Source organism: Pseudopodoces humilis, chromosome 19, assembly GCF_049639895.1.
Source record: "Pseudopodoces humilis isolate 2021_Gansu_Grassland_sample_001 chromosome 19, ASM4963989v1, whole genome shotgun sequence".
In the NCBI taxonomy this organism is placed as follows: Eukaryota; Metazoa; Chordata; class Aves; order Passeriformes; family Paridae; genus Pseudopodoces; species Pseudopodoces humilis.
In genome coordinates, this window is record NC_142218.1 from 9,615,244 (window position 1) to 9,634,001 (window position 18,758).

General features: G+C 41.4%; 3 protein-coding genes across 4 annotated transcripts in view; 2 read left to right on the top strand and 1 right to left on the bottom strand.

Moving 5' to 3' along the window:
- The window catches only part of DIDO1 (death inducer-obliterator 1), a 48,460-nt gene extending 39,412 nt beyond the window's left edge, over positions 1–9,048 (top strand). Inside the window, exon 17 of the mRNA XM_014254073.2 lies at positions 3,993–9,048. Within this exon, the coding sequence (XP_014109548.2) occupies positions 3,993–7,354 (3,362 nt within the window). The 3' untranslated portion in view covers positions 7,355–9,048. The remainder of the gene's footprint in view (positions 1–3,992) is intronic.
- A 2,005-nt stretch (positions 9,049–11,053) lies between these two features.
- Positions 11,054–16,898, top strand: TCFL5 (transcription factor like 5). Of its 2 annotated transcripts, XM_088064725.1 has the most exons (7): positions 11,054–11,934; positions 12,651–12,837; positions 13,397–13,556; positions 14,252–14,492; positions 14,909–15,050; positions 15,645–15,780; positions 16,767–16,898. In XM_088064725.1, exons 1-6 carry the CDS (start codon positions 11,201–11,203, stop codon positions 15,756–15,758), a joined length of 1,578 nt encoding a protein of 525 aa, XP_087920851.1. In that variant the 5' UTR covers positions 11,054–11,200; the 3' UTR covers positions 15,759–15,780; positions 16,767–16,898. The 2 variants fall into 2 exon arrangements, with proteins under 2 accessions (XP_087920851.1, XP_005524866.1); XM_005524809.3 differs by lacking the exon at positions 16,767–16,898 and having other exon boundaries at positions 15,645–15,795.
- A 663-nt stretch (positions 16,899–17,561) lies between these two features.
- COL9A3 (collagen type IX alpha 3 chain) overlaps positions 17,562–18,758 on the bottom strand; it is a 31,759-nt gene continuing 30,562 nt past the window's right edge. The window contains exons 31-32 of the mRNA XM_005524948.3: positions 18,446–18,523; positions 17,562–17,746 (exon numbers count right to left, since the gene is read on the bottom strand). Coding sequence (XP_005525005.2) covers positions 17,571–17,746; positions 18,446–18,523 — 254 coding nt within the window. The 3' untranslated portion in view covers positions 17,562–17,570. The remainder of the gene's footprint in view (positions 17,747–18,445; positions 18,524–18,758) is intronic.

The window sequence follows — 18,758 nt, forward strand, 5'->3', positions numbered from 1 at the left end:
GTATTTCTAAACTGGAAGGAGTTGCTCAGAACAAGTTCAGATCTCGTCTGCAGATGCTCTCGGAGGCAAAGTTTCTAAGTCAGGTTTTGAAATTGACATAAATAGTTGTAGGCCAAGTAGATTAAAGGTTAGCAGAAACAAGGTTCCAAAGGCAGGCAGGCCATGAGATGGAACAGTTTCACGGAAGATTCACTAAAGAGTTCTACCATCAATTAACACTGGAAACTCCTGTGGCAGCCTTTATCTCATCTGGGCCAAGTTGTGTTGTGTTTTAAAAGTGGGTGAAAATAATCAGGTAAGCTGTTCCTCTTGTTTTGTGTATGTATGAAAACCACAGCATGTAATCCACACCTTTCTAATGACATCTGATGGAATTTACTGTGTTTTCTTTCTTTTACCATCAATAAAAATATTTTGTGGAACGTGGTCATTGTCTCCTTAAATTTGTGTGCCTTCCAGTAGAGCCTCGCAAGGCCTGGAAAAGTGTTGCCTTTAGATGGTCTGTCATATTTAGATAAATATGAGCTGAGGGGGGAGGAGGGAGAGGACAGTCAAGCCCTACCACTCCAGAAATCCTAGTTAGAAGGTATTCCAGCTGTATCAGCCAGTTCCATCAGGCACGTATGGATTAGGAATTTCTCCTGTTTTCTGATGGATTGGATTTGGAGCACAACTGAGGACTGCGCTAGTACCTAGAAGATCTGCAGAAAACTTTGACGTGAGCAGCTTAAGAACAAAGGAAAATGGAGGGTTATCTTGATTTATATATCATTAACTTAGATATTTATTACCAGATTTTATGTGTCACGGGCTCTTCCACACTGTCCTTTCGCAGTGGTTTACGGTGTGTGAATTTATTTCTCTGTTTCACATACACACCACTTACAGTTGTAAAAGGCAGTGTAATCAGGCTTAATTACTAATAGAAAGTGATTTATTGAGGCATTTAGTGGTGATGGGAATGTAACAACTGTCTTAAGTAGCTGAATTTTATCAAAACAGACATATGCCAGCAAAGATTCCACAAATGCTGATAACATCTTTTGGTAGTTTTTGATAGGGACTATGAGTTTTCATAAAATATGAAGGCATGAAATCTCCTCATGCTGTTTTGGAATGCTCTTAAAAAAACAAATGCACCAAAGTTTTACCTGAACTGTGAATGGAGTTTGATGTGTTCAGCTGAGCAGATTTCATTAGGAGAAGCAGCAGTAGAGGAACGTGGCATTACAAACTTGAATTTTTGTGCCAGTCAGTTCCACTCAGCAAAGGAGCCTGAATGTGGAGCAGCATCACAGTGCTGGGAGCGATCTGTAGCCCTGAATTAAGGGGGCACAAATCTGATGACAATTGTCAATAGCTCTCATCATTAATTGGGACAAGTGTTTAAATGGCATTGATAAGATACAGATAAAATCTTGTGTTGGTCTCTGCAGTTTAAAATTGACCACAGGTGTGCTTAGTCTAATCCCATGGGTCTGTCAGGGACAGGCAGAAGTTGTGTCTTGAACAGTGCAGCTCAGCTTTTACCAGCTGCTGCTGCCAGGGAAAGATGAGGCCAATATACACATAAATATGGTAAACTTGATCTAATGAAAAAATGTATTTAAGGCTAAGGAAAACAAATATTAATTCAATTCTAGTATTTAGTGTATCCTGTTTTAATGGCTTTAGTTACAGGAAGTAACTCAATAAAAACAGACTGGGGATTTCAAATGCGTAATAGGATAATAACTGTTATAAATAATTTAGCACTGCAAACTACCAACTCTGCCAGAACAGCTTGCAGCACTTTTAAAACATGTGTTTGTGAAAGGCAGTTATTGAACAGTAGTGGCAGACTGCAGTCAACATTTTGTTGTTCATAAAATTAGGCACTTACCTGTTTCTGGATATTGAGATAGAATAGGGCTGTGGCCTTTGAAAGCTGCTCTGGCCACATGTCTGTTGGAGGAATCATGTAGTATTTGATCTCTGAACTGAGTGAATACAGTCAGTATTATTAGTCAGTATATTAGTCAGTTTAGGCAAAATTTCTAATATTTGTGTAAAATTCCAGTATCAAAATGTAATGTTTTAATGGATTTATTCTATGATGACTAAATTCTAAACACAGTAATTTATAACTAATGCTATTAACTTGCTGCTGGAATTTTTTACCTTGAAAGTGTATTAGAATTTTGCCCTATTTTAATTAGTGTCTTGATCTCTGTTTCTTACAGGGATTCAAACCTGTTTTCTCAGTAATTGCTGTTTATTAGATATCCTGCCTGATGGATTTTTGACACCTGTTTATTTCAATTATTCAGTGTTTGAAATTCATTGTGACTAATTGCCTAAATCACAAGTGCCTGTATGAAATTTGGTAACCAAAACATTTAACAGCAGCAGAACAACAAATGCCTACTGGCAGTTTCTGGGTGAACTCCTGTTTGTGAGATGCTCTGCACTGGTCAACACCCACCAGCTGGGGAGTTGTTATTCATTAACATAAATTTGGGAAAACAGCTGATGTATTTTCCTCTCTAGATGGTAAATTTGGGAGTCCCAGTAAAACCTCTGAGTTGTTTCACTAGATTAATATATGTGTGATGTGGTTTGCAAATGGAATGTATCTGCTGCTGTGGGGTTTGTGGATTGTGTTGGTATCAAAAGATTTTTGGTGCTAATAATTAGATATTTAAAATTGTTGCTTAGTGAGAAGTTAGTTTAATAAGAACAAGGAACATGTATATAAAAATCTCCTACTTATGGGATCTTGAATAGCAGGGTCAACATAGGTTAGAGCTCTTATGTTGCCATTTACCCACAATGAATTTTTTATTTTGCATTATTGTATTTTATTTCACAGGTTATTTTATGTTTCTGTATTACTGCTTCCTTGCTGAATGGAAATCATAACAAATGGCAAATATGGGGAAGGACAGTGGCCCTTAAATGAGGGTCTTTTAAAGGCCATTTAGTCCAGAAGTGAAAAGATTTTCTACCTTTGCCACCACTGGATGTTAAAGGATTTAGTCTCTGCCCTTCATTCTAAGCATGTTTATGTGCCAGTGGAATTGTGCGTGTAAGAGGAAAAAATGTAATAGCAGGAGACAGGCCTACAGACCTTTGCATTTTTCCTGTTTATCTGAAACTTTATTATTTCTGGATATACTTTTCCTTCAAGTCTGAAACTCTTCACAAAGGAATGGGTCTGCTTGTCATGGTTTTTACTGACATACCAAGGCCTGATACCCACCCTGTGTCCGGAGGCTCCAAGGACATCTCACCCCCACTGCAGGTCCTGGCCCAACCAAACACCTCTCCTGGGCTTGTCTGGGACATCCACGGTTTCCCTGCTTCTTAAAATACCTCTTAAAATAATGGCTGGCTGGAAAAAGCTTCAGCGAACTGAGAGTAATTGCCAGCTTTAACACTGTTCCCAAATGCTGTTTGATGTGATCTTTTTTGCCATTATTGGTGTTTGTTTAGCCTGGAGACAGACAAAATATTTATAGATTGGTGTCAATGTGGACTTTTAGCACGGATTATATGACACATAGCACATAGCAGTGTTTAGCTCAGGTTTTCTTACTTTTCAGTATCTGTGTGTAATTGCAAACTACATGTAAATATTTGATTTTTCAGGAGGAGAGGTGGGGGTAATTGAACAGTAGAAACAATGTAAATATACAAAAATAACATCTTGCTTCCGTTTGAACTTTTGCAGAAACACTTTAACAATGATGCCTGGTGCTGCAATCCTTTATTGAAAGCATTGAGGAAAGGAATTTAAACTTTTAAACTCATGTATAAATATATATAAAAAAAGTAAGAAACAAATGCATATGCTTATGGACTAATGAAAATTGCTAATAGGTCTGATGGAATTTAGAAAACTGTTACCTTTATGACTTCTGTACCTGCCACTTTGTAAAATAATAGGTTTCTACTGAAAGCATCATTAAAAATCAGATTTTTACATATACAGTCTTTGTGTTCTCTTTCAGGTCTTGAGTCATCTCGGCCAAATTTAATCCTTGGGTTGGTTATCTGTCAGAAAGGAAAACGTCCTGCCACTGAGACAGAAAAAATGGAGGAGAAGCGAAGCAGAATTCAAGCACATGAGGAAGCTGAACCATCGCTGTTCTCTAAAGCACCTCCAGCTTCACAAGAGAAGAAAACTCCGAAATACATGCTTTATTCAGGAGACTCCACTGTGAGTACAACACCACCTGGATCTCCTCCTCCACCTCCACCCCCGCTTCCTGTTCCAGACACCTCAGCAGTGACACCTTCAGTATTAAAAATATTGTCATCCATTAAAAGCGGCCCCACAACTACTGTGACCCCACAGATTTCAACAGCCGCTCCTACAAGCAGCACTGCCACGCACTCGTCATCCTCAAAAACCGCCACGCCTCTTGAGCACATCCTGCAGACCCTCTTTGGCAAAAAGAAAACTTTCGAGCCTGTTGCCAAGGATTCTGGAACTGTTCAGTCTTCCAGTCAGGAAAGTCAAGCTGCAGCAGATAGTGGGATGTCAGCCGTTCCTCTGTTAGATCCCATTGTGCAGCAGTTCGGGCAGATGTCCAAGGACAAGGCCATAGAAGAGGAGGAGGATGACAGACCTTATGATCCTGAGGAAGAATATGGTCCAGAGAAAGCCTTTGAAATGCAGACTGGTGAAAGTGACAAACGCTACAGTGTGGAAAAACCATCTACTACAGCAGAACTGGAGGATGAGGCCTATGATCCAGAGGATGAAACTATCTTGGAAGAAGCAAAAGTTACTGTTGATGATTTACCCAACAAAATGTATACGGACAGTAAAAGCAGTTCTTCAGAAACACCTGCTTCATTTGTGTCTGATTTATCTGCATCCTCCTCCTTGGTAGAACAGCAAAAAATGCTGGAAGAATTAAACAAACAAATAGAAGAACAGAAAAGGCAGCTAGAGGAACAAGAAGAGGCGCTCAGACAACAAAGAGCAGCTGTTGGTGTTTCAATGGCTCACTTTTCAGTGTCTGATGCTTTAATGTCACCTCCACCAGCAAAAGCTTCCCTAATAAAGCCTGAATTATTCCATCAGGACCAGCAGGCTACACAAAAAGTAGATTTGCCTTCATCTTTAAATCAGCAAGCACAAGTTGTAAACCAGGGCTGTGACCCAAGGCAGAACAGAGATCCTCGACAGGCTCGAAGGATGGCGACAGAGAATGACAGTGCTGATTCTCGAATAAAGCCACAGGTAGTACAGAACGAGATATCCACAAGAGAAGTCGCTCCAGCAAGTTTTCCAAATGCTTTGCAGACTTCACTTGGTAAGGAAAATAATGCTTTAATTTCCACTACTCAGCCTGGTTTTACTGCTGATAATTGGGTTTCAAGTGAACAGACATCTACGGTGCCGCAGAAGGAGACATCTAACAGCAAATTTGAACACACCATTCAAGTTACTTTGGAAAACCTGGGTCAAACAGCTTCTGGAGATCCTTCTGCTTCCAAACCTATACGTAAAGTGCTGCTTCCAACACCTCCAAGTACATCATTTCAGCCTAATTTCTCCACATCAAATGACAGCCCATCTTTGCAAGATATGCATCAAGTGTCATGGCCAAATGAGTCAAAGGAAGCAATGGGAAGGGATTCCTTTTCAAATACAATGTTTCCTCAGCAGGAAAAGGCAGCTGGACACTTTGAACCAGAGATGGGTCTTTCATCAGTGCAATATGATGAACAAAGAAATTCTCAGTCTCATCAGTTTGTAGAACAAACTGAATCTGCACCAGTTCAGAGTGAGGGCGGACCTCCTCCACAGCACTTTGAGGAAAACCGAGGATTTCCTATGTCTGGGCAGAAAGGGGGACCTCCAATGATGCTCAATGCACCTGGAGCACCTCATGGACCTAATTTTAGAGGGCCAGCACCACAGTTCTCTGAAGAGCACAGTTTTCCAAATAATGATGGGCAAAGAGGACCTCAATCTGGAAGATTTGGAGGTCAAAAGGGTCCCATTCCTTCCTTATTTTCTGCACAGCATGGACCACCTCTTTTTGGTGATAATAGGGGCCCTGCCCCTTCTTATCATGGTGGTCCAAGAGGAATGTCACCATCTCATTTTGAAGATCATAGGGAACCTCACATGGAACAAATGGAATTCTCAGAGTCCCAGTATGATGAAATGATGGGGCCTCCAGGACAGTTTGAAGGGCCAGATTCCCCTCAGTTTATGGGAAACAGAGGACCTTTTCCTTTTGGAGGTCAAAGACGACCTCCACCAGGTCAGTTTAAAGGACAGAGAGGAGGCCCTCAGTTTGGAGGGCCAAGAGGTCCAGCCCCAGGTCATTTTGGGGGACCAAGAGGGCCTCACCCAAATCAATTTGAAGGGCAGAGAGGTCCAGCTCCAAATCATATGCCTGGTCCAAGGGGACTCCTGCCACAGCCATATGAAGAACGGAGAGGGAGCCCACCACCCAGATTTTCCAACCAAAGAGGTCCAGGACCACATCAGTTTGGAGGACCAAGAGGAGGCACACCTCCAATGTTTCCAGAAGAAGATGAACCCCATTCTAGATTTCATTACCAAGGTCAGTCACCACAAGGTATGAAACCACCCCCAAGACCACTCCTGGACCTTCCAAGCCATCCACCAACTCACAGGAAAGAGATGTGGGAGGAAGGTGGACCATCTGCATCTCTTTCCAATATGTCTGGACAAGGACCTGAGTCTGAAGGACAGTGGCCCACATCTGACTTCCGAGAAGGCAAAAATCCTGACTATAGAGGCCAGACATTTGAGGGGAGACAGAGAGAGAGATATGAGGGAGGAAATAAAGATAAGGGTTTGGATCAGCCAGAGCCTCAACAAGCAGATAATCGCCAAGGTAGAGGCTTTGAGGAAAGACGAAGGGATCGAGAACATGGCAGACCTTGGGAAAGAGACCGTGGCAGAAACTGGAACAGAGACAGGGACTGGGAGAGACACAGGGACAAGGAATGGGATAAAAATAGAGATAGGAGCCAAAACAAAGATAGAGACAAGGATTTGGAGCGGGGTAAGGACTGGGAAAGAAGCAGAGACCGAGATAGGACAAGAAACAGAGAGAGGGACTCTTACAGAAGACGTGATAGAGAGCGATCGAGAAGCAGAGACAGGGATCGCGACAGAGAGAAAGACAGGGACCGGGATCGAAGCCGGGAAAAGGAAAGGGATCGAGACAGAGATCGAGATCGCGACAGGGAAAGAGGGAAAGATCGCAAAGATAGGAGTAAGAGTAAGGAAATTGGTAAAGAGACAAAGCCAGAAACACCGAAGGAAACTCAGAAACCAGTGGAAACTGAAGCTTCATCTTCCAGCAATCAGTCATAGACCTGTGACTGACACTTCCACTAATACACTTTTGCAACACAGCAAGGACTGCATATCTGTAAATACTGTACATATTCTCATCTTTTAAAAATTCTGTTGTAAAACTAGCCTTACCCGATGTACTGACGAATTAGTAATTTTTGAACAACTGTGAATGAAAATAATCAGATAGATGAAATGCAAGAACATAATGAACTTTCACTTGCTGCATTTTGTGCATAATGTTTTTCTTATAAAGATTCACAATGTTACCTGTACTGAAATTCTGTTTTTTCTACTTGCATCTTTATCTTAAAGTTTCCATTTACAGTACAGAAATGGAAAAAGTCTAAGAAGAGCATATTGCTTTTAAAGATTATAAAGTTATGTTTTCCAGTAACTTGAATTGTAATTTTATAGGAGAATTTAATCCAGACCTGAGGAGCCATACTTTTACATCTCATTTACATGGTATTTTGGTGTCAAAATTGTTCCTACAGCACACACTAAAAATGTTGGTGTCATGTTTCTTTTACAGTGGCAGGGTCATGTGTTTAGGAGAAGGCTGCAAAAGAGGTGTTAATAATTACTTGTGACTGATGGAGGATTTGAAAATGGAAGGTTTTAAGCTTAAAGTGCACTATCTTCCTTTTATATACACGTATTTTGGGTCTGGAATCCATCTGTTAAGTGTACAGCAAAGAAACAAGTCATACTTAGTTATTTTTCATATTTTAAATCTCATGTTTACAAGCCTGTCATTAAAGAAAATACAAGAGTAGCACCTTTATAACCAGCAAAACGTAAAAAAGCATCAGACACTTCTTTTGAAAAGTGGTAAACCAAAGGAAGGAAGAACATTTGGTTAAATAGGCCACTAAATCTGTTACTTCAATTGAACTGATTTAGTGGAGCATTTTTTGGTTTTGTTTAGGTTTTGCAGAATTTTTCCACAGATTTAACAAATGTCCCAATTTGATTGAACTTTTCATTATAGAAGTGCTCTTTCATTCTAAAAGGGCTCTTGAAAAATAAATGATACTGTTCTTTTGTTAGGCCCTACTTAGGCTGGCAGTGTATATAAAACTCTCCAGTGAAAAAGATACAGCTGCATTAAAGTTTAAATTATGCTGGTACATCATGTTGTGATTGAAGAGGGACATTTTTCATGGTGAAATACATCACATTGCTACTTCCCCTGTAGTCCTCAAGCATGTAATTCTGAAGTGTGAAATAAAACCCCTCTTTAGTTTATTTGAATGTGTAAATTAACCACTGGATAAATATTTTGGTATTTTGCTAAAATAAATTTGGAAATGTAAAATTAGATTCCTGTAAACATTTTCCATCTTGAGGACTATATTACAGGTAGCATGTGTGTCACCACAGTCACATTGGTGCATCCTTGAGGTCCTTGTACATCCAGGATTTGCTGGCTGAAATGATCATTTGTGTCCTGAACCCGAGAGAAAATGGTAACATGCAAAGAAATCCTATTAAATGCAAACATCAACTATGATGTAAGATTTCTTTTCTAATGAGATGTTTCTAATTTAAAGACATACATAAAAGTATGCAAAACGTGTGTTTGTTTAGGTTTACTTGATAGAAACTTCTGTAAATTGTATTTTATATGGCAAAATATATCACTGTACATTAAAATACGGGACTTCACAGGTTTTTGTTACTGTAAGTAGAATAAACACCTACAGAGAGCTGTTGTCCATTTCTTAAATGTGTATGTGTATATAATTTTCTATGTTTTGCTATTTCTCAACAAACCACAAGAGCCTGATGGCACACGGGTTTTGTTTCCTCATAGTTTAATGAGAGACCATTTGCAGGACATCACAGCCAGCCAATGTTAGCTAAAACAATCTATGCTAATGATTATTTTCTCAGTTCTAAGGCATCCCCTAATTTATTTTGAAGGCTTTTTTTTTTTTCCATTTGAATCACAATGCTTGGAATTTGAAGATTTTTACATCAAAAAACTAACAAAAAAGGAAGTATTAATTCAGGTCACACCATTTATTAATTTCTTGGCTTTACATTTTCATGAAATAGGTGTGTGGCTTTTCATCTTCTAGGAAATTCTTCTTTAATAGTTTAGGGAATCTATTTCTGCTTTATGATCGGTAAATCCATCCTTCCATAGATCAAGTGGCAAAAATGGCAAGGGCGTAGGCTCCAGTGACTTTGTTAAACCACAGCTTTGTGTAGCTAACAATCAGCTGGAGTTGGATTTTGCAGCAGGGTTCCTGTATTCTTCAGAGCAGCAGGTGGTAAAAGCCAGGCTGAAACCAACATAACAATTTATTCAATTTACAGACACGAAAAATGGTATTGAATTATTGTCCTGCATTGCAAGAAAGAGAAAAACAATTCTCTGGCTTTGTCCAAACTTTTGATTAACATGGAAAAACTCACTATTTTGAGCTTTTGTCTATGTTTGTACATAAATCTTTTTTTTTTTCCTGTAAGAAACCCTGCAAAGTCTAGAACTATAAGCAGAAATATCATTATGTCTATTAAAGGCAGTACTATTCCAACTGTAAGCATTGTAAAGGGAAGTGTGGTGGAGGATCAGAGAAGTAGGAAAGTATGTGTTGAGTTCAGTGTGCACAAAATTGCTTTTAAAATTTCTGCGTTTGTGCCTAGAGGTGAGACTTGTGGCTGCATTTCATGGACATGTCAGTGCACACTGCCTTGGGACCTTTTTTCCTCTCAATTTTCCCGTCCGTGCTCCGGGGCGGGAAGCGCCGGGGACCCACCGCTGCTCTGGTGGGGCTGTCCCCGCGGGGTTCGGGGCCCCAGGGCCCCTCGTGGGGAACGACAAGCAATTCTCATTAATCCAGCTGGTTTTTCCCGTTAATCCAGCTGGTTTTTCCTTCTCATTTTCCAGCTCATTTTCCTTCTTGCACAAGTGGTCCTGGTTTGCCCACGCCGTGCCGCTGGTGATGCTGTTGCTGCAGGTGGGGCAGTCCCCTCAGCGCAGCTGAGCCCTGGCCGCTGCTCCCTGAGCTTTCCGCTAGCGACAAAGCCAAATAACAGAGTTTAGCCGCAGGCTAAGCAGCCAGTGGGTTTAATTAGTTAAAATTTGGCATAACAGCGTGTACCCAACCAAGCACCGCAAATCAGCTAAAACAGTAAACCGTGTGTCCAGAACCTGAAATAAGTCTGTAAATACACATCGCAGCCACATGTTTTCTTCCCTTATCTCCTCGCAGCACCGGTGCCCCCCCGGTCACGGCCGTGTTTGGCCGGCCCGGGCCCCGTTCTGGGTCAATTTCAGCCCTGAGGGGCGGGCGGGGGCGGGGCCGCCTCAGGGGCGGGGCGGGGCGCGGGGCCCCGCGCGCGGGCGGCGGTTACGCGCAGCCGTTGGCGGCGGCGCGCGGCGCGCTCGGGCAGCGCTCGGCCGGGCTGAGGGGTCGCGCGTCCCCTCCCGCCCCCGCCCCGCCCGGCCCTGCCCGCCCCGGCTCCCCCCGGCTCCCCCCGGCCGCGGGGGCCTCGCTCCCGCCCGCCCGGGCTGCCCCGCCGCCGTCCGGGCGCTGTCTCAGGGGGTGCCAGGCCGCAGAGTACCCGCAGCCTCCCCGCCGAGGCCGGGGCGGGGACAGGTGAAGGCCGTTTGTCGTGAGCAGCTGTGCTGGAGGGGGAGGGAGGGTCTCACCCCGGGGGGGGAGACATGGTCAGGGTGTCAGGTACCCCGCCAGCGGCAGCTTGGTCCCCACTCTGTTACCTCGCCAATCAGGGTTAAGTGCAATTTTTTCTGCCTTTGGGTTTTTTTAATGGATAGTACCGACAATTGAAGGTCTTATGGTTTTTTGTTGAAAGGGACATTGGTAACTGATTAGGTTTGCTGTAGCCATGTCGGGATCAGCCCCCGAGGAGCCTCAGACCGTTCCTCAGAGCCCAGCTAGTGTTCCTGACCCCGCTCCCGTTGCTGTCGGACCTGGAGGCTCAAGTGACAGTTCCTTTGGTGAGCAAAACCTTGGCTTTGCCACCCCCGAGGCCAGTCTGGTGGAGATGATGGACATTGAGTACACCCAGCTGCAGCACATACTTTGCTCACACACGGAGGCACAGAGTAGTGAAGGTGAAGTGGAAGCCAGGCTCAGCGCTTTCTCCTCGCCTGGCCCCTCTGCAGATCCCCCTCTGCAGCAGCCCTCCCCCAGCACCAGTCAGGATGGGGGCTCATCCAGCAGCTCTGGGAACCAGTCGGTCTGCCCAGTTACCTGTCAGTCAGGGTTGCCTTGTGACAGCTACTGGCCGAGTTCTAACCCACACCTGGGCTATGCTGACTTGCAGGAGCTCAGGATGATGTTACTTAGCGAGTCCAACCTCCCTGTGAACCAAAGAGAGAAAGTGCCCAACAGTAGTAGCTCTGTAGAAGTCTCGGGATGCAGTGCAGCAAAAGCTAAACAGGGTGAAAATTTCTTGGGGGAGAATAAGGAAAACGTATTTGTTGAAAATTCGGCACTGGCACCAGAGGTTAGATCTAAACCTGCAGTCAGAGCTCGGTTGGAAGACAGATTCAACAGCAGCCCGACAGAAAACCCCAGATGTCAAGAACCCCAAGAATCTGGAGTAACTCTTAACAAGTGTGTTGCAATTACTTTTAGTTTATGTTGTTAAACTATGTATCATGTAGTTCAAAAGTGATTTGCTTAATGAAACCTAAGAATAGTGCTTGTTTTAATATATGAGAAAGATGGGTTGGGCTTTGTTAAACTGTGCCATCAAATGTGGCTGCGACTCCACTGAGCTCAGCTTAGGCCCCTCTGTTTATTGCATAAATGGTACAGCATGGAGTTCCAAAATTTATTGCTTTACAACTTTATTCTTGATAACATGTACTGTAAATAAAGGTGAGAGAACATTACCTAGTTTTAACATGCAGCTTGCTAAAAGCAAAGTAGATTTATGATGATGATGATAATAATAATAATAACAGTAATAATAATAATAATAATATATTTGGGTTATAATGTGGAGGCCAGACTATGGGGAAAACTTTGAGCAAAAATATTGTTTTACAACCTAACCCTGTACCTATCTTAATGTGCTGACAAAATGTTTTATTGAGGCATGAAGCACCTTGTTACTGCACAGAATAAAATACCTCCTTGACTGATTTTTCTTTCATTTGGCCCCTGAAGTGGGCAATATGGCAATAACAGTGATTTCTGTTTACAGTAAATGAAAGTGGTGTCTTGGTGATACTTTTTAGAATATTTGTAGCTGTACTTCATTTCTGCACTCATTTCCAAGCAGTCAGCCTGGTATGTTTTCTGTGTTTGTTTGTTTTTGTTTGAAGTTTAGTGACTTTGATCCGCCAGCCCTCAGAAGTGGTGGGTGTTCCTCTTCACCAGCAAGGGAACAGGTGTGCTGCACTAGGGAAAAATAAGGCTGCACCTGCCACACATTCCTTACCATTCACATACCCGTTCTTTACAATGAATGCATGTTCTGCTGCTGCAAGTGCTAATCCTTCCCAAGCACAGGTAACTCTCCTCTGCCAAGTTCTAATGCTGACAGTATTAGCTCCCTGGGTATAGTAGAATTCTGAGGGTTTGTGGCTAGTGTGTGGCTAGGTTTGAATGGGGATGATCAGAATGATCTGTAATGCAATTTATTTATTAATCTTTAAGACAATCAAGTAATTTTTGTGGCATTTGAAATAACATGTGTTTCACTAATAAGCAGTAGGCCATCAGATTTCTTTTTTTTAGGGTTTATCAGTTTATCATCATTTTCATCTGTGCAAGACAAGGAGAGCATTTTCTATAGTTCCTTTCTTTCTAATTCATTTTGATGATAAAAATATTTCCCCCTCCACAACTTTGCAGTAACCTCTGAAGTGAAAGTGATAGCATGGCACCGAGAAATGTCAGAGGTATCTCCAAAATTCATCACTCTGTCAAAACCCCATGGTTGTGTGTATTTGGGATTTATTCTGCCTGAAGAAGTAATTTAGGATTTAACAGAAAGATATCAAAATAGTCTATTTTTTTTTTTTTTAATGTATATAGTCCTGTAAGTATTTCCTTTTTGATTTCACAGACCTGTGGAACATCTTGCACTATTTTGGAAGCTGCCAAACATCAAGACCTTGGGATACCAAAGACATTCCCTTTTCTCTATCAGGAAGTTGAATCCACAAAACAGACAGTAGGTGCTATAAATAAAGCTTTGCCTGAGGAAGTTTGGATTAAAGTTGGAGGTAAACCATTTATCTTCTTTTACTTGCTTTTCTCTTGGTCTTCAAATCTAATTTTTTTTCTGAAGTTTTGTCTTTTCTGGTATTAATATGATTTTAATGAATGTGAAGTTTTTTATGGCAGAGATGCTCAATAGGCAACATGGGGCTAGATTTCTCCAAGAAAGTTCAACACCTATGAGTTTAGCTATACTTTCAAAATTGTTTAGCACTTCTGGCTTGAAATGAGGAGACTTCAGGTTACAAAGTAGCTTTGAAAATCTGGGCCTTGGTCAGCAGCTGGTTTCTTTAGAATCATAGAATCATTAACGTTGGGAAAGACTTCCAAGATCATCAAGTCCAGCCTTTGACCAAACACCACCAAACCCCATGGCAGAGGAGTACATTCTTTGACCCCAAAGCTGATCCAGCAGACCCAGTCAGTATCAAACTGAAGAATGTTTAAGGGCTGCCTCAAGTGCTCACCAAGGGCAGGCACAATCTCAGTGGGATCTCTGAGAAAATTGAAGCTGTGTGGATTTTGGAATAGCAAGTGCCTTAGGTTTTCTGCAGGACACGTCTTGATGTAAGAATCAATATAGACTGGCAGTAAAGCTTCCAAGATTTTTCCACATAAAAAACTTTCCATGATCACTATTTTCAGTTTAGTGGGAGAGTAATAAATAGGTCATTATTTTCATCTTTATTTTTCCAACAAGACACCTTATGCAAGCAAGCCATAAACAGAAGTTGCAGTCGAATAAATCTGTTGGATCCAAACATGGACCGCAAACCTCTCGGTGAGATTCGGAACGCCCGGGACAACAGCCAGAGCACTGCAGCTGCCCAGGGCCCCTGGCAGTCAGCACAGCCCAGCTCCAGTGTGCAGGTACAAAGTGGTTCCCAGGATGGAAGCGCCCAGAGAAGGGAAAGGCACAACCGCCTGGAGAGAGACAGGAGGTAATTCTGGGAGCAGGGGCCATGAAACACCTCTTGAAGCCTAAAATACTGGTACTGCAATACTCTGATTATCCAGAGTAAGTGTAAACTTGACATATTTTGTGTTAACTCCAAGAAAAAGCAGTGCCGGAGGTGAGGGTTTGGTGTTTGTTAGGGGAAAAGAAAATCTCTGTTTCATTGTGGTTGTCTTTGTGATTTTACTCTGTAAACAAACAAAAAGATATTTCCAAACATTTCACCCATTCTGTAAAAATGAGGTGTCTTGTGTGTGACAAAATGAATACACAAAGCTTGTAGCAAACACAAAGCAGTCCCCAAAGTCCATGGCTGGTAGCACATGTGAGTAGTTTTCCTATTTTCTGTATTTTTCCCTTCCCTCTGGCCCGTGGTTGATAACCTTGGGTGTTTGCCTGCAGGCGCAGGATCCGGGTTTGTTGTGATGAGCTCAATCTCCTCGTTCCCTTCTGCACGATTGACACTGACAAGGCAACAACTCTGCAGTGGACAACTGCATTCCTCAAGTACATTCAGGAAAGGCACGGCGACTCCCTGAAGCAGGTTTGAAATCTCATTTCATTTTTGGTCTTGATGAAAATGGGAAATGTTTTAAAGCTGTTATAATGTAGAACTGAGATGCAAAGCTTCTGCTTGATGCTGTTTGTGAAGGACCCACCATATCCTTGAACCTTCCTTTAAATTTTTATTTTTTATTTTTTTCAGCTGTTTGAGTTTTTTTTTTTAGTTACACAACTCCTGAGCATGATCCTATTTGGACAACAATATAAAATTAAGGTTGTCTTCAATCATTCCTCTTCTCCTTCACTGTCTCTATTTTCTCCCTCTTTCACAGAGTTAGTTCAGGGAGGGGGATCACAGCTACATGCCCACACTGTATTGAGTGGGTGAGCAGAGTTAAAGGGTTACATGCTTTAAAAGCAGCTCCCGTTCTCCTCAGCAGTAGTTGCAGTTCCAGAGTAATTCTGGCTCTGCCAAAAATTTTAGGAGGGTGTGTACTGGAAAACCTGCTGGTCTAGGTACAGGTATGGCCCCTCTTCCTTCCTATTGAAGGCTCTAGAGAAACAGAAGCGTCCATCTCAAGTAAATATCTACATTAAATATAACATTTATCATTTGTATTTTGATTTTTTTTAGGAATTTGAGACTGTGTTCTGTGGTAAAACAGGCAGGAGACTAAAAATTGGAAGACCAGACTCATGTGTAATGTGTCCAGCACAGGAAAACCGCACAGCTATGGAGACCAAATAGCCTGACCTGCCCACCCTGAATGGTGTGACAATAGTCCAATCCGTGTTTTATTATTTACATGCTGAATAGGAATTTGAAAGTGTAACTTGTAAATATATATAAATAGAAATTTAAAGGAAACATTCTTTAGTGCAAATGGAAGTTAACTACCAGCAATGGAAATCAGTGCCCTGTTCAAAGGGTTTTGGGACCAGAAGCTACAAGAAAATGTCATGACTACGTATTTATACCTTTATACCAGTTATACAAAATTTGCTTGTCAATCTGCTTTGGGGTCTTATTTAATTGTTTGCTTTTACCTTCTTTTTTAAAGATGATGCAGTACAGACTGGAAGAGATGTAGAACATCCATCTGCCTGTTACTTTAATGGCTAGATGCAAACTCATTCTTCCAGTGTAAAAAGAAACTAAAGTTACCATATTATAATGCCCATTTTTTCACTTAAAATGTAAATATTGTATTGGTTATTTGGATGAGTGCATAGTTTCTAAACTGTGCGTATTATGAATTTTGCATATATATTTAACATAATTAGCTCCAAAGAGTAGTGCAATGGTGTTGACATTTTTAAATTCAGTACTACTTTTAATGTCTGCCACACAACTGTCCAACAGGTTCTTGTGCTGTTACTTAAGACCAAAAGTGGCATATTTTAAATAGTAGATATTTAAATGCATAAAGTATTTTTATATTTAAAGAGGAATATGATGCTTTGTTCATAGGCTTTGGCACGGACGGAAATAGAACTGTGTGTGAGCTGAGAGGGGTTTTATTAATTTTTTAAAATAGATGATGCTAGCAAGTTTTAAAGTATAAAAAGTTCTACCAAAATTAATACTGGTTTAAATCACGGATAAGAACAATTGTGCAGCAATTTATGTCCAAACAATCCTAGTAAAACCAGTTCTGGAAAATGCAGTTTAGCCAAGTTAATTTGATTTGTATAATGACATTTACAACATCACAAAGAAAAGGTTAAAAAAACTCTCCTTTTATTTTTACAACAGTTCATACAGGTGGTTTTGGCTGGAGTTTAAAAGAGCATCCTTTCTTAGGCGGTGTTCCATCACAATTACTGTGCAAATCGCTGAAGTAGAGGTCATGAAAATGCTGTTACTTCATTTCCTTCGTTATCATATGGAAATATACAAAAATTCTTCCCTGGAAATTAAAATATTTATATTACTCCTTTTGCAGAATTTGCTTGCAAGAGGATTACTGTTTACTAGTCTTGGCAAATGTTTGAGGTGCAATCTGAAAATTTCTAACTGGCAGCACAGACTAAAGCAATGGTCATTCCTTAGGCCAGAAGGTTCAGATATTAAAATACAGGATATTGAAATGCCTGATTTCCACTGATGGAAGAGGCAGCTCGGTGCCTGAGTGCCTTAACAACGTGTCTGAGTGCACAAACCTGCAGGACTGAAGTCAGTGGGAGCAGCACCAAGGAATTCAGTGGAAAAGGCTCAAACTTTCTTAGCAAAAAGTCGTGATCTTTAGTACATGGGGGGTGATGGTAAAAAGGAGCAATGCTTCCTCTTGCAGGTCTCTTGAGCAAAGGGAAGAAGGAAAGGTGAGGTTGTTTAGCAGTAAAAATTCTGGAAAATAATTGGGGAGCGGAAAAGATAGTCATAAAGCATCTTTTAATTAGTTTTCATCTGATGCTTTCTTTTTCATAGAACTGTGTCAAAGTCTCCACTTAATAGAATAGAAGGAGCATCTGTCCTTTTAGCACTAGAAGGATTCTGTTTTCTTACAATGCACTGTTTATTTAAATATTCAGTCACTTCTTCACTTCTTGTACTGTTGGTTTATGATTTTTTGGAAGTTGATGCAGCAACAGCTCCCATGCAAGCCGACGTGTCACATATTCCTGGAGTTCCCTGAGCCCCAATAGTCCCAGGAGTCCCAGGATCCCCTGGCAGCCCAGGTTCACCCTGAGCACCATCACGGCCGTTTTTGGTAATTCCAGGCACACCAGGTGGTCCTAAACAAGAGAGGGGAAAAGATACATGAAATATTTCCATCTTTTCTTTTTTAATATCTGTATATATGTGTTGATTTTAGAGATCTTAATATACTTTGAGTGTCTGTACATCACACTTGTTATGGCCTGTTGAGTACAAGGTGTTTTCAATAAATTTACCCTGAATCTGGAGTATGTGCTTTGGATTTTTTTATCCCTAATTTGGTCAAGGGCTGTTTTGGTTGTGTGACCTCACAGTTCATTAATATGGATTAATGCAATTATTTTATGGAAGATTCTGAGACAACGTGGTATAAATATTGTTCAATTCTATGGTATAATTTTTGTGGAAGAATTTAAGATAACATGGTTGTAAATATTTTAGCTGTATGAAATTCTGTGAATGGAGAGCCTGCTTTTGGTGCCTGAAGTTTATTCGTTGTACAGGTATAATCCCAATCAAAAAAAGCTGCTTTAACATGAAAGCAAAATAAAGAATATTCTTCCAAGTATTAATTATTTTGCATAAATTAATCTTGAATCTTTTAATAAGTGAATCATCAGGAAGCAGGCATCATCCTTTCCCTTAATCTGGAGAGCCTCAGAGTTGTCACACACCTTTAAATTAGTGATGATAATCTATTGCCATCAGCATGCAGAGCTGTCCCTCCTCAGCCTTCACTTGAGTGATGAAGCATTAAATCATTTCCCCACACTTACCCTGCAGCCCTTGGTCACCATCAGGCCCATCGATGCCTTGGCCAACAGGTCCTTTATCTCCCTTTTCACCGGTGTCACCTTTAATCACAAACACAATTCCCACAGTGAGCTGTGCTCTGCAGCTGGAGCCACGGACAGGAAGGGGAGAGAACAAGAGAAGCTACAAATGCTCTGGATGCTGCAGGGATCTTTGCTTACCTGGCACCCCTCAAGGTGCAGGACTCCATCTAGAACCTCCCCCCCAAGACCTGACCTCTTTTCCCCAGTGCTGAGCTCAGTACAAGTTCACAATTGATTTCAGTGGGCATACAAG